We start from the raw sequence: 13,244 nt of genomic DNA on the forward strand, positions 1-13,244 counted from the left end.
TTATATATATATATTTTAAAACTAGTAAAAATTTAGAATACCATATTTTGGGGAAAATCTGTATGTCAAATGCTTACTTATGATTCTTTGTTTCTCTGTTTATTTTTAAGACGAGCAAAAATCAAATTAAAGTAGATCTTGTAGATGAGAATTTTACAGAATTAAGAGGAGAAATAGCAGGACCTCCGGACACACCATATGAAGGCAAGTAATGTTTTTGTGTATGAAATCATTGTACACTTCAAATAATGTGTCTTGAGATGCTTTGTTTGTAAAATTAATTTACAGCATAAAAGTGTAGAGCTATGTGTTTTAAAATAGTCTGATTTTTGTTTTTAATACAAATTTTAAGTGTGAAAAATATTTAAATTCAACTTGTGTGTTGCCTGAAGACAGATATATTCTATAGTAGGACAGACTATCCCATATTAAAGGTTAATTTATAGGTATAAGCTGTGCAGTGTAATTGGTATAATTCTGACTTTTAGTTGTTTGTTTTCTATCTTGCCCATTTAAACTCCTTAGCCCTGAAGCATCAAGAAACTGAGCTTCAGAATCTAATGTAATTGTAGTTGTATTTCTGCGATCTAATGCATTAGTCGTGCAAGAACATGTTGCATTTTTCTATCTTGAGGAGATGTACCATTGCAAGTTAAATTTGGGATTAATCTCAGGCATCTGTGGGTCTCGGTGCTGTAGTGGGGGACTATAGCTCTCTTGCAAAATTACATCTTGTTGACTTCATTGTTTATTAAAGCTGGTATTAGTAATCATGCATCTCTTCAATCTGGGAAAAAGCAAGATAACTTGCAAGATAACTCTGAATCATCAGAGATACCAAATTACTGAGTAGTGCTGGTACTTGTAAACTTTCTGTTTGCATATAATATATATGGAGCTGGCAGACACACCTTCTATTCAAGTTCCTTGATGATAAATGAGGATTTTTGGTTTTAATTTTTTTTTTGTTATTTTTAGATGGTATTTTACTAAAATTTTCCATGCCAGGTGTCTACTTTGATTTGAATTTGAACTTCTACTAAAAAAAAGTGTCAAGTTTTGTTGGAAGTTGAAACAAATAAGTTTTCAGTTGCTCTAGTTGCTCTGTGCCTTGGAGCCAAGAGTGGGACTTGAGTATTATCCAGAGACCAGGCATGTGCTGTTTGCCACTGTTTGCCATTATTTTGGAAAATAATTTCTCATCAAGTGGGGAAAATAGCTGAAAATTGTTGCATAGGTATAGGTGTATATGCACTCAAAAGCATTAGTGGCTACTGATGAAAATCTGTTTGTTGCATCTTCTAAGGATGGCATCCCTTGTGTTTGCTTCTCTGGGCTAGGAGCTGCTGGTGCAGTAGCATTGGACTTCAGGGAGTCTCCTCAGTGTTGCCCCCCCCCCCGCCTTGCTGGGGTGCAGGGCAGAAAAAGGGTGAGGAAACAGCCCAACAGACGTTGACATTGAAGAATATTGGGCAGGGAGGAGAAAGGAAATCATAGAATGTTAGAATGGTTTGGGTTGGAAGGGGCCTTAAAGATCATCTAGTTCCAACGCCCCTGCCCATGGGCAGGGACACCCTCCACTAGACCAGTTGCTCAAAGCCTCATCCAGCCTGGCCTTGAACACCTCCAGGGATGGGGTATCCACAGCTGCCCTGGGCAACCTGTTCCAGTGTCTCACCACACTCACAGTGAAAAATTTCTTCCTTGTGTCTAATTCAAATCTACCATCTTCCAGTTTAAAACCGTTACTCCTCGTCCTATTGCTACAATCCCTCATCAAGAGTCCCTCCCCATCTGTCCTGTATAGACCGCTTTTAAGTACTGGAAGGCTGCTATAAGGTGGCCCCGGAGCCGTCTCTACAGGCTGAACAACCCCAACTCTCTCAGCCTGTCCTCATATGAGGGGAGCTCCAGCCCTCTGATCATCTTTGTGGCTCTCCTCTGGACCCGCTTCAGCAGGTCCAGGTCTTTTTTATGTTGGTGGCCCCAGAGCTGAACGCAGTATGCCAGATGGGGTCTGACAAGAGCAGAGTAGAGGGGGAGAATCACCTCCCTTGCCCTGCTGTTCACACTTCTTTTGATGCAGCCCAGGACACCGCTGGCTTTCTGGGCTGCAAGTGCGCACTGCCGGCTCATGTTGAGCGTTTCATCAATCAACACCCCCAAGTCCTTCTCCTCAGGGCTGCTCTCAATCCATTCTCCTCCCAGCCTGTATTTGTGTTTGGGGTTGCACTGACCCACGCGCAGGACCTTGCACTTGACCTTGTTGAACTTCATGAAGTTGGCATGGGTCCACTTCTCAAGCCTGTCAAGGTCCCTCTAGATGGCATCCCTTCCGTCCCGTGTGTTGACTGCACCACACAGCTTGGAAGGGAGAGAGTAGAAAAGTAGAAGCATCTGTAATGGTAAGGATGCTCCCCTCCAGAACTTGAGTCCCGGAGTTCCTCTGCTGTGTAGCAAATACTGGTGCTTCCCTTCCTCCCTGCATGTCTCTCTATCCTCATCTCATCAGCCACTAGGGTTTAGTTGACAGAAGATAATGTCTGGAAAGAAGATAATTTCTTCTGGTTATAACATGTGCCTTCAATTTAAAAGGAGAATGATGCTGTAGACCTAAAATACATAGTTGTGCTGATGACCTATTTGGAAGTGGATCATTCTGTTTAGTGTAATGGTTCTTTTGCAGATATAGTTGGTCTTGTATAACCAAGTCTTATATACAGATGTTAAGATGTTGCAAAATTAAGTAATTGAATACTAGGAAACATCTGAATGGTGGCAGGAGGGTTTGTTTAGGGGGTTCTTGGTGATTTGTTGTTTTTTTTTCTCCATTCAAACAGAATTAATCCTTCTTGGGTGAATTGGTTTGTCATGGCTTGGCATTTTATTTTTTTTCACTCCAGGTCAGCATTACCTTAGCTTATAAAATGGACCTTTTTGGAGAATGTACTGAGAGTTATTTGAAGTGAAAGGTGTATTCATGTGTCATAAAAGTTAAAAACCATATAGCTGTTCAAGAAGAGAGTAAAAAAAGATTGGAATGCCTTTCTGCAGAACTGGGTTCTGTGTGATGCAGGATAATTCAGCTAGACCAAAATTTGAAAGCTGAGCACTGTGTATTCACACGTTCAGCATATCGTGCTAATGAAGAACGGCAATGTGTTTAGCGTGGAATTTATTGATGTGAAATGTATGCATGTATACTTACATACATATGAGTACATTTAATGATGAGGATATGGTAAATATCCCTTTTATGGGGCTAAAACTGGTATGTATTCTGATTATGGCAGGGATCTCATGGAAGAGTAACGTGATTGTATGCTTATTTTAATCTGTAGAAGGCATATGCTCCAAGGAGCAAAACGAAAGTTACTGGCAGCCAAATTTCGGGCATTTGCTGACACTTGAGTAATTTACTTTGGAAAACTATTTCTGTAACATAGTTTTATGCATTTATTCACTTATGTAATTATGAAGGGCTTGCCAGTGTGTGTAGTTTACATTTTATGACTAATGCAGTAGTGCATGGTGCGTAATTACCGACTGATCTCCTGTCATCTATAGTCTGACACAGCAAGAAAAGCAAAATTAGTGCAGTAGTTCAGGTCAAACAACTCATATACAGGAGGGAATTTTAGGACCATTGTGAAGTGAAAGAACAGTAATATTTATTGTTGACCATGGTTGGTGGGGTATCTGAAAACAAACTGCTGCTGCAAAATTCTTTTAAAGATGATGTCTGGACATTGGTTTAAGTATGACTGAGAGGAAGTATGCTATCTCTTGTTGACAAATTTTGCAGCTTTTATTTTTCTGTCAGTAGTGTCAACTCATATTGATCAATTGTTAGAATACTGCAAGACACAACTTCAATTGAAACACATTTGCATCCACATTAAAACATGTATGTTTGGAGAGAGGACCTTTGAAAGTCTAGATTAATGGTAGCTGGGTTTTGCTTGATTCAAGGGCTTCTCAAGAGATGGTTGTTTTTTGGGTTATTTTTTAACACTGTGTAACCATGGTTCTTAGTTTCAAGCCAAGTTTGCACGTGAGCCACAGTAACTGCAAAATCTGTAAATAGGGTATTTCTTTAAGGAAAGTAGTTAAATCTTGGTGTAACTCTATTGTGAGACGTACGCTCCAGTAGGACTACAGAAAGAATATTCTGCCATTACTGTTTAAGTATATCTCAAGTGTTAAATAGCTACAAAAAAAAGCCATATGTATGCTCCTTTAAAAAAAAATTCCACAGAAATACTGGCATGCAGAAGTTAGTATGTCACTTGCATTTTAAATGTGGTATTAAGAGAATTAATATCCAGATTTGTTCAGTTTAAGTCTTCAAGCCTGTATTTTTAACTGTGAACTTCAGTGCCTGACAACAGTACTGTATAAATAATATTACTGACTTGTTAGTCCCTGGAGTTTTAAAATTGTTTGGACTTGTATATTCTAGGTGAAAAAAAAAGGTTGGCTGAATAGCCTGTTACGCACAAGGCTGTAACAGTCTGTCTTTTAAAAGTAAGTTTTAGTGGTGAGCAGAAGAGATGGTAATACCTAAGGATAGGCTTCATATTACCTTACAAAACGGTGTGTCAGTGAAATCAGATAGGGACTGATGAATTTTTGCAATCCAGGAACAGAGTAATTATTCTGTTTCTTAGGAAAAATTGCTGCTGAACTATGCTTCAGTTCAGACAAAAGGAAAAGCAAACTTAAGGTCTGTTGTTAATGTATGTGTCTTCAAAAATATTTCACCTATGCTGTCCTGTAAGCAGAGAAGCCATCAAATTAGACATTGACTATTATAATTTTGGATTTATTGGCCTTTCTTCCATTGTATTTTCTGTTAAATCTTCTCCAGTTACTGCAGTAAGAAGTGAGAGTTTAAGTGAGAGTGAGGTTTAAGTGAAGAAAAACATCTGCAAGAAGTAGTGTAAAATGCCAAACTGATATTAACCAGTTTCAAGTGTAGTGTGTTAGACTGAATTACATTTTAAAAGTGAGAGGTGTTAGTAGCTGCTAATGTGCATTTTGGCTCTGATAAACGTGCCATAGACTAGAACTGTTCAGAGTATTCCTTTGAGGTTTTTTCCCTGCATGTGAATCTTGCTGCCTATATTGTCAGTACTTGAGAGCTGGTTTTGTATAGAGTGATTTGCAACAGAGTAACTCACTCTTGAAATCCCAAAGGAAATAGATTGCAGGATCTTCAACTTTTAATTCTAGGAAATTTATAAGTTGCAACAAAGTATACTGAGGGAGAGGAAAAGGTGTATTTCTGAAAGAACAGCAGTAGGATGAGGAAAAATATTGCAAGTGAGGAGAAATGCTTTCAATTTCTATAAAAACTAAATGCCTAGATTGTTGTATGTGTTTTGTTAAACTCTGTTCTTTTTGTCATTAAACTGCTGCCTGGCAAATTATCTTCAGTGAGCAGGCATGGATAGTTTAAGATTGCTCCAGAAGACTTAAGTAATGATAGTAAACTTGAATGTTAACAAAGCTATAATTGAAATAGACATAGGTAGTGGTACTGTAACAGGGAGAGAAAATGAGAAATTTTTGGAAGAGAGTAGTGTAAGGTAGTTCTGTCTGCCAAGCTTATACTATCCTTTATTGAGTGCTGTAATCCCGCAAACTCTATTAGTTTGGAATAGAAGTAGCTACTTCAGGCAGTAATGTAGAACATAGCGGAAGTAACGTTGGAGCCTCCTTTTCCGCACCCCCCCCCAAGTGTGGGAGCTTTTCTTAAATGACTTAGTCGAACATTCAAAATTATATACAGTTAATTTCAGTTGTGTAAATTGAAGAAAATGTATTGACATGCAGTATCAGGAAAGAGTCAAAGTAATGTAGTAGCCTATGTTCAGCCTGAATGTTCCTGTGGCCTATTGTTTCATCTGTTTGGGGGCTGCTTGGTTCATATTTTGCAATATTTTACTAAAATAGAGCATGGAAGCTACAAGGTTGAAAATGAGAAACTATATCAGAAAGTACATGTTAAATATACCTAAGAAATACTTAGTCTGATTTGCATAAGCAAATATTGCTTTATTGGATGGACCTTATATGCATGAATTTATAAAATGTATTTTAATTACTTGAAAACCTGTCCATTTAGAAATGTAAGCTTTATTGTCACAAAAGACTAAGCTTGAGGAATGTTGTTTTGTTTTAATTTCTAACTTGTTAATGTCTTTTGCAGGTGGAAGGTATCAACTAGAGATAAAAATTCCAGAAACATATCCATTTAATCCTCCTAAGGTACTGTAAACACTTTTTGGATAAAATAATTTGGCCAACAAGCTGGTTTTGAGTTTTCTTATTTATTTGCTTGCATGTGTAGTCTCCTTGTAGTAAACATCTTCTATTTTTTTTATTCTCCTCTAGACAGGCATTGGAGCTGTCATCTTTAGGTATAAAATAATGCAGGATGCATAGCTGTATCCAGTCAGAAGTACACTCTGATTATTCCTTAAAATACAAACTGGCAAATTCTGGGGAGGAGCTTGTGCCTCATTATTGACACTCATGTAGTTTATTTTTGGCAAGATAAATACAGATTTCAGATAGTTTTAATTGATGCAGAGTATGGCTATCTTCCCTCCCCCTCAATATCATTGAAGAAATGCTGTAATAGATAGTTATTGATTCTTTTAATTTCTTGGGCTCTATAAGTTATATTTAGTAGAGTCTTGGGTCTAACCTACCAAGTTTCTAGTAATAATTAAATAGTGAGTTGTATAGTTGTGTGACTTGAAGAACCAATAGAGAAATGTAATAGTCTTAATACAGCTTTATTGAAGGCTCCGGCAGGGGGATTGGACTAGATGATCTTTCGAGGTCCCTTCCAATCTCTAACATTCTGTGATTCTGTGAATGCATAAAACGTGGCACATGCATGAGAGATGAGAGAAATGGCTGTGGTAGAGTCACTCATACATTTTTTGCAATTTATTGCCCTTCCAACCTTACTGTGTCTTTCTAGCACTTTGAATTTGTGATTCCACTTTCCCCCTAGATGGATCAGTCTGAATAGTGTTCTCCCCTGCCATGTGCAGCTGCAACTGTATATTCCTGTGCCCTGACTTAGTCCCTTCTCCAGTGTCTTCTGATGAATCAGCAGTCTCCCTAGTTGTCTGACTCAGGTTCTTGATTGGTTTTCTGTTTATCTGAAAGATGTCTTCAAACTAAGAACGTGTCCTAGATCCTGATTATTTTCACCCTGGTGTGTAATACTGGGAAGGATCTTGGGAAGAGCTCCTTGTAGCTCCTTGGCTCTTGTCCTTTATACGACTTCCTTGAGGCTGGAGAGAAAGACACAGAAAGTCTTAATGAAAGGTCTGTTGACTTCAGTTCTTTCATCTGCCTGTGTTCTGTCAGGAGCTAAAATAAGGAGAGCTGAAAATGGCTCACGGACACTGAAAGATGGGTCTATGGACCATGGTTTAATTGCTGCTTTAGGGTTTGGTAACTTCTGTTTCTGAAGCTTACAGACAGCTGTTAGAAGCCCAGTGCACTGTAGCATAGTGCTTACTCTGGAGTCTGTAGTCTTGAATTGGAGGCCTTTTGGCTTGTGTCTAAGCCCTGCCTTTCATCTGGGAGATTTCTTTATCTTGTTCAGTATGTGCTTTGACAGCCATTGTTAGCTGTCATTCACTGTGAGAAATTACGTAATATTTACATGGCTTTTTACATTTTCAAAGTGATTTAGAGAGTTGAGCTAGTTAATAAGTGGCTCAGCTGACATGATCTCTTCTTTTCTGTCCTGGAAAGCAGAACTATTATGGTCATGCCTATTTATACATCATGATTGCGCTAGTTTTATTATAGCCCTCTATGTACAGTCTTTTGCTGTAGCACCTGGCAAATAATGTGTTCTCTGCACTGATTTGCTTGCAGATCAGGGGCAAAAGTTGAAAGATCTGTGCCATATGTAAAACATTTGTCGGGAGTTTGGGATGAGGAGGTAGAGATGAGGGACAGGTCAAAGTCACTATAGGGCAGTTAAAGTGCAACCTGAAATAATGGGTTTGAAGAAAATGAAGGAGAAACTTCTAATGGCTGGTATATGTTCCTTTCAGAGGACAGCTCTGGGTTTTGAGACGTTTAAAAGAAAATGCTGCTTTTAACTTTCTCTGTGTCTTTTTTAAAAAAAGCAAAACGCAACTGATTTTATTCATACTTTGTGAGCATGAATAGACTTTTAGTGTAAAAATGTGGACATAATGAATGCTGGGACTAGATCCTTTCAACAACAAAGAATAACAACTAATCTGGTTGGATTTTGGTTTGTTGAAGAGCTTTCTGCATATGGGTAATGAAACCGGATGGCTGTAGGAGTAGTAGCATCCACCAAGGAAATTTTTGTACTACTTTTGTAGCTACCAGCAGTTTAGCTGAACAGTGAGATCCAATGCCTATGTTAAGAATTCGTGGGCTTGTTTCACTTTATTGAAAGTGGAATTTTTAGCATTTACAGTGTAGGAAGTTTTCTGTGTTTGATTATCTGCTTAAGCCAAAACACTACTGGTGGAGTACATTTCTAAATGGCTTTGTGTGATGCAGGGATGTGCTCATGTGAGTGTGTATGGTAAAGCGGTTAGGGATGAGTTTGGTGCCCTCAGATCGGCAGTAGTCTGGTTTTCAGTAAAGGAAGGTTCTGTCTAATGTATGGCCTTGCAGACTTGAAGCCTCCTGCAGTAAGTGGTGTCATATGTCTTAGTTCTGGTTTTTAGCTTGATATTTCTTAAATTAGTATTTCTTTATAATGTTGTTAGAAATGGTGCATTTAAAATGTTTACTTAATATACTGCATTTAATAACTGTTTTTGCTTTTAAAAATTGTCTTGTATTCTAGGTGCGGTTTATCACCAAAATATGGCATCCTAATATTAGCTCAGTCACTGGGGCCATTTGTTTGGATATTCTGAAAGATCAATGGTAAGATTCCATATGGATTTGAATGTGCAAAATCAGATATACTAGTGTCCTGGATAGGAAGCAATAGCTCATGTTGCTTTTCACTTTGCATTTGTGATTTGAGATGTCCTTAAAGCTTACAGTATTTGAGAATAGTATTTTGAGTTGAAAATACGCAAATGAAATGAGTGGGTGGTAATTTTGAAAGTACTAAGTAGATACTATATGTATAGAGAGCTTTTCCAAAGATTTTTACACTAGGGTCAGGGTGAACATATTGTTGTTGATGTTTTGGGTGTCTTTGTAATAATTAAATTTTTTTTTTTAAATTTTGTTCTTTTCCATTAACAAATGCTACCTATTGCCTCCTGAATTTTGTCCTTTCAGCCTCCTGAGGTGTAAGCAGAAAAACCCGAGTGCTTATCTTCATTCTGATTCTTGACTTCTACTTCCAAATAAAAATTAGTTCTGATAGAGCTAAAACAATGTATGAAGTGAGTCTGGGAGCATAAAAGGTAACAGGTCAGCAATAGGAAAGGGAGAAGAAGAGGCTGACCGTACTGATTGTATCTCACATTTATCACTGGTAATATTTATTATCTGCTCCTCTGTAAACCATTTGCCTTTTAGTTGCTGGTCAGTTGCTGACTTTTTGTTACTTAATGTTACTGAAAAAGCTTTAATAGACAAAATCTGTGGAATAGACCTGTAAGTGTTCAAACTGTAACAGCTGAACTCATTGTTAATTTGTTTTCCCAAGTGATACATTTCATGTGGTTTCAAGTTCATATGCACCAATTGTATGTTAGACGTTATATGTAACATGAATGTTGTTTTCCTCTGTGTCTGCCCCAAAAGATTAGAACTGTAATTCCAGCAGATAACATCAATATCTAATCCATACAAGCTTCAAATACTTGTAAATTCAACAACTTCGTCAGGACTGCTATTGGCCAAGCAGACTGCAGCTGGGTTTGAATGAGAAACTCTAGAGTAGAAAGCTTGAGTTGAAGCCTTGCAGATGAACACATTCACTGTATACATCTTTTACAGAGTGAGAAGACTATGAAAATCGTGTGGCACAGGGTAGTGTAAATGACTAACATTAAATTGTAATAATCATAAGCTGTTGTCTTTTTCATTTCTGGAACAGTATATTTTTTTCTTCAGTCTTGGAGAGCTTGGGTGTTCTTTCAGGAGGTAGAATCTTTCAGCATACATGTCTGGTACATGGTATAAATTTTGTGTCAGTAAAGCCAGTGCACTTTTGTACCTGCATGCAGTTATTGACACCAACCTAAGTCATACTGGAAATTAGTGGCTCTTTAACTGTGCAAGTACAGTTTCCTGCAAGATTGTACTTTAAACCAGATTAATGAATAGGCGTGAGGATGCCTGGTTGGTTTGTGCGTTGGGATTTTTTTTTTTAATTATTGTTTTGGGGGTTTTGGCAAAAAAAAAAAATTGGAGGGTGTTTTAACAGGGATCACTTCACTGATTTGAACTAGAGTACATAAACCTATTCTCCCAGCCAGGCGTATTTCGCTCAGGGCAAGGTTTAAGTAGTGAGGATATGGGAAAGCAAAAATTCTTTCTAGTAGCAAAGTTGCTTTACATAGAAGTGTATCCCAGCATTGTTAATATTCTCCTGGGAAGAGTTTATTTGAACTTCTTAAGGTCAGGGTTTTTTTCTTCCATCTTTTGGTACTCCTTTATGCACTGTCTAGTTGCTATACTCATAGTATAAAGGTCTGTGACTTTTAGCAAGTATCTTCAAGGCTGATCTTTCCATACTGAAGCCCCTAAACGTCATGTTTCTCAAAAACGATACTTATCTAGCATTTTCCCCAATAAACTTTGAGGAAAGACAGTCCCTAGCAGAAGTCATGCTTATTTATCACATTCTGAATTAAAACCAGAGTAATTTAACATTTTTTTTTAACATTTTCTTGTATCGTTATATTACTTCAATATATTCCCTAATTAGTGTTTTCTGTGGGGAAAGATGGACGATCTTGCTTCTGTAGTGACAGACCGGGATTCAGGAGACCACATTTTCCTTTCCAGTCCTGGAACAGGCCCTGTTGTCTTTCAGCATTGCCAAACATGGTGACTTGAAGCAGTCTCTCAAAATTCAGTCTTATCCCAAAACCGCTACTTTAAGAGTGAATCAGTTAATAGCTTTCGGATGAAAGTTTCTGGCCTTTTCAGTGGCTGATCAAGCTAAAAATATGAAACACCAAAAGTCAACAAAGACTCAAAGAGATAATGTGCTTGAACTTTTTTTTGGTCAAAACCATTGAGACTTGGAAAGGAAGAACAGGAGAGGAGGTTTGACTTGTGTTCTTGTAGAGTTGGGTCTTGCACAGGTGACTTAATCTGTGTCATAGTTTTGCATGGTGGAAAAAAAAATTAACACCTTCCTTCACAAAGATGTATACAAAATAGGAGTATTGGAACAAGAACTTGCCTTTTGTGTATTTAAACTGGCTGGCACAGGCAGCACCAATGTTATGCCACTTCCATACTGTTAAACTCTTCCTTTGAAACAGTGTCTTTATTTGGAAGCACCAAGGAATGAATTTCACAGTACTTGGCGGGGGGAGGCTTCCTATATACTATAATCCCTTTTCAAATTATTCTTAATGTGGTGATCCCTTTATTTCCTAGTGGTGCTCTTTGTTAAGTTTTGTTTTGTTTTGTTTTGTTTTTTTAATCATAGAATGGTAGATTAGAATCCCTTGAGCCTTGTTAAAGTGCTTGTCAAAGTATCTGGTCCTTTGGAGAAGAGGAAACTATTGTGACTGCCTTCATCCTTTCTTGTTTGAAGGATTTCAGTATTGTGATAGATATGACTTTTTTTTCTGAGTAGCTTTCTAAAACTTCCTAAGCCATGTAAACGGTTAATATTGTTTAAATAAGTTTTTCATTGTTCTTCAGTTTTAGCTGTTTACACTGAGAAATGACCACATCACCATGTTAAATTTTCTGCATGTGTAGGTTAAAAAATGTTTTGAGTAAAATAATAAATTCATTAGAAAGCAAGCAAACAAAAAAAACCAAGCAACACCCCCCTAACCTTGATAATTTAATATTTAATGGATTTCACCAAGCATTCAAAGGTAAATGGGACAAATGCAATTCTGAAATATCTAATGGCTGTATTCTGGAAAATATATTTAGTTCCACAGTCTCGTCAAGTCTTTTAGTAACAAGCTCTGTTTCTGAAGTGCTACTTCATTGACTTGTAATGCTCTTAACTGAATAATGCTTCTCTTGTTGCTGTGTTTAAATCTGTCTCGAATTCCAGTGCATATCTGTGTGTTTCACTGAGGTCAGTGGGAGCTGAAGGACAGAATTTGGGTCTATGGGACTTAGTAGGACTTATTAAAGAGTTAATAAACTGATAAAATACTCATTTGTAGATGGTGAATACAAATACAAAGATCTTAATGTATTTGTATAGTTAAAAAATCTCTTCCCTACTCACCCATCCCATGATAATGATTTTCTATTCTAATGAGCATAGTTGAGGTATTGTTCTGCATATTGGCAGAAGGTTTTATCAGTTTGCAAAGTGTCTTTAAACATGTCTTTAAACAGTTTTTAATGAGTTTAATGAAATTTTTTCTCCACAGTATATGCTGAAATTCTTTGTAGCTGTATTTTCGTCATGTTTAGATTCGTAAATACCTGTTACGCCAGTTTGTTTGCGAGACAAATTTTTTAGAAGCAATACTGTTTATGCTGATCTAATATGACTGCTGTTATTTGGTTTCACTTATTGTAGCCTATATTTATCGTCCAGGCTGGTATTCTGTCTCAAAATTTTATTCTTAAATATAAAATGTTTCTAATCCTGTTCACTGAAACCTGAGAACTAAATTACTTGAAAGGTGTTTGGCATAAATCTCTTGAGCAGTGATTATCAAGTGAATGTTTTGTGGCTGTGTGTGTGGTTACAAAAAGACTCTTGGCTGTTGTGGTTTTGACAGTTGGAATAAAAATTAATAACGAGAATATTTTTTTCATAGTGGCTGTACTGGAGGATTCACGCTTCAGGTTTAATTGAGATGCAGAAATCATTATTAGAAGAGGTGATACGATTTTAAGCAACAACCAGCTCGTAGTAATAATGTTTTTGGGTATCTAAAACTGCTAGGCTTTGCTCAGGGTGCATGAAGAGCACTGAGCCTCTTTAAAGCTTTGAGAAAAATGTGTAGAATATTAATATTGTTTGAAGGAACTCTTCAGCAAGCAGGCTGTCTTTCCCCCCTGCACTATGTCAAAGCTATTCTATTCTCTTTTTTTTC

The 13,244-nt window shown here is 37.3% G+C and overlaps 1 protein-coding gene across 1 annotated transcript in view; it reads left to right on the plus strand.

Moving 5' to 3' along the window:
• Positions 1 to 110: 110 nt before the first annotated feature.
• UBE2K (ubiquitin-conjugating enzyme E2K) overlaps positions 111 to 13,244 on the plus strand; it is a gene marked incomplete at its 5' end in the record, with an annotated part of 22,848 nt that continues 9,714 nt past the window's right edge. The window contains 3 exons of the mRNA XM_010085161.1: positions 111 to 204; positions 6,215 to 6,273; positions 8,870 to 8,952. Coding sequence (XP_010083463.1) covers positions 111 to 204; positions 6,215 to 6,273; positions 8,870 to 8,952 — 236 coding nt within the window. The remainder of the gene's footprint in view (positions 205 to 6,214; positions 6,274 to 8,869; positions 8,953 to 13,244) is intronic.

The sequence above is a fragment of the Pterocles gutturalis genome, unplaced genomic scaffold, assembly GCF_000699245.1.
Source record: "Pterocles gutturalis isolate BGI_N339 unplaced genomic scaffold, ASM69924v1 scaffold37065, whole genome shotgun sequence".
NCBI lineage: Eukaryota > Metazoa > Chordata > Aves > Pterocliformes > Pteroclidae > Pterocles > Pterocles gutturalis.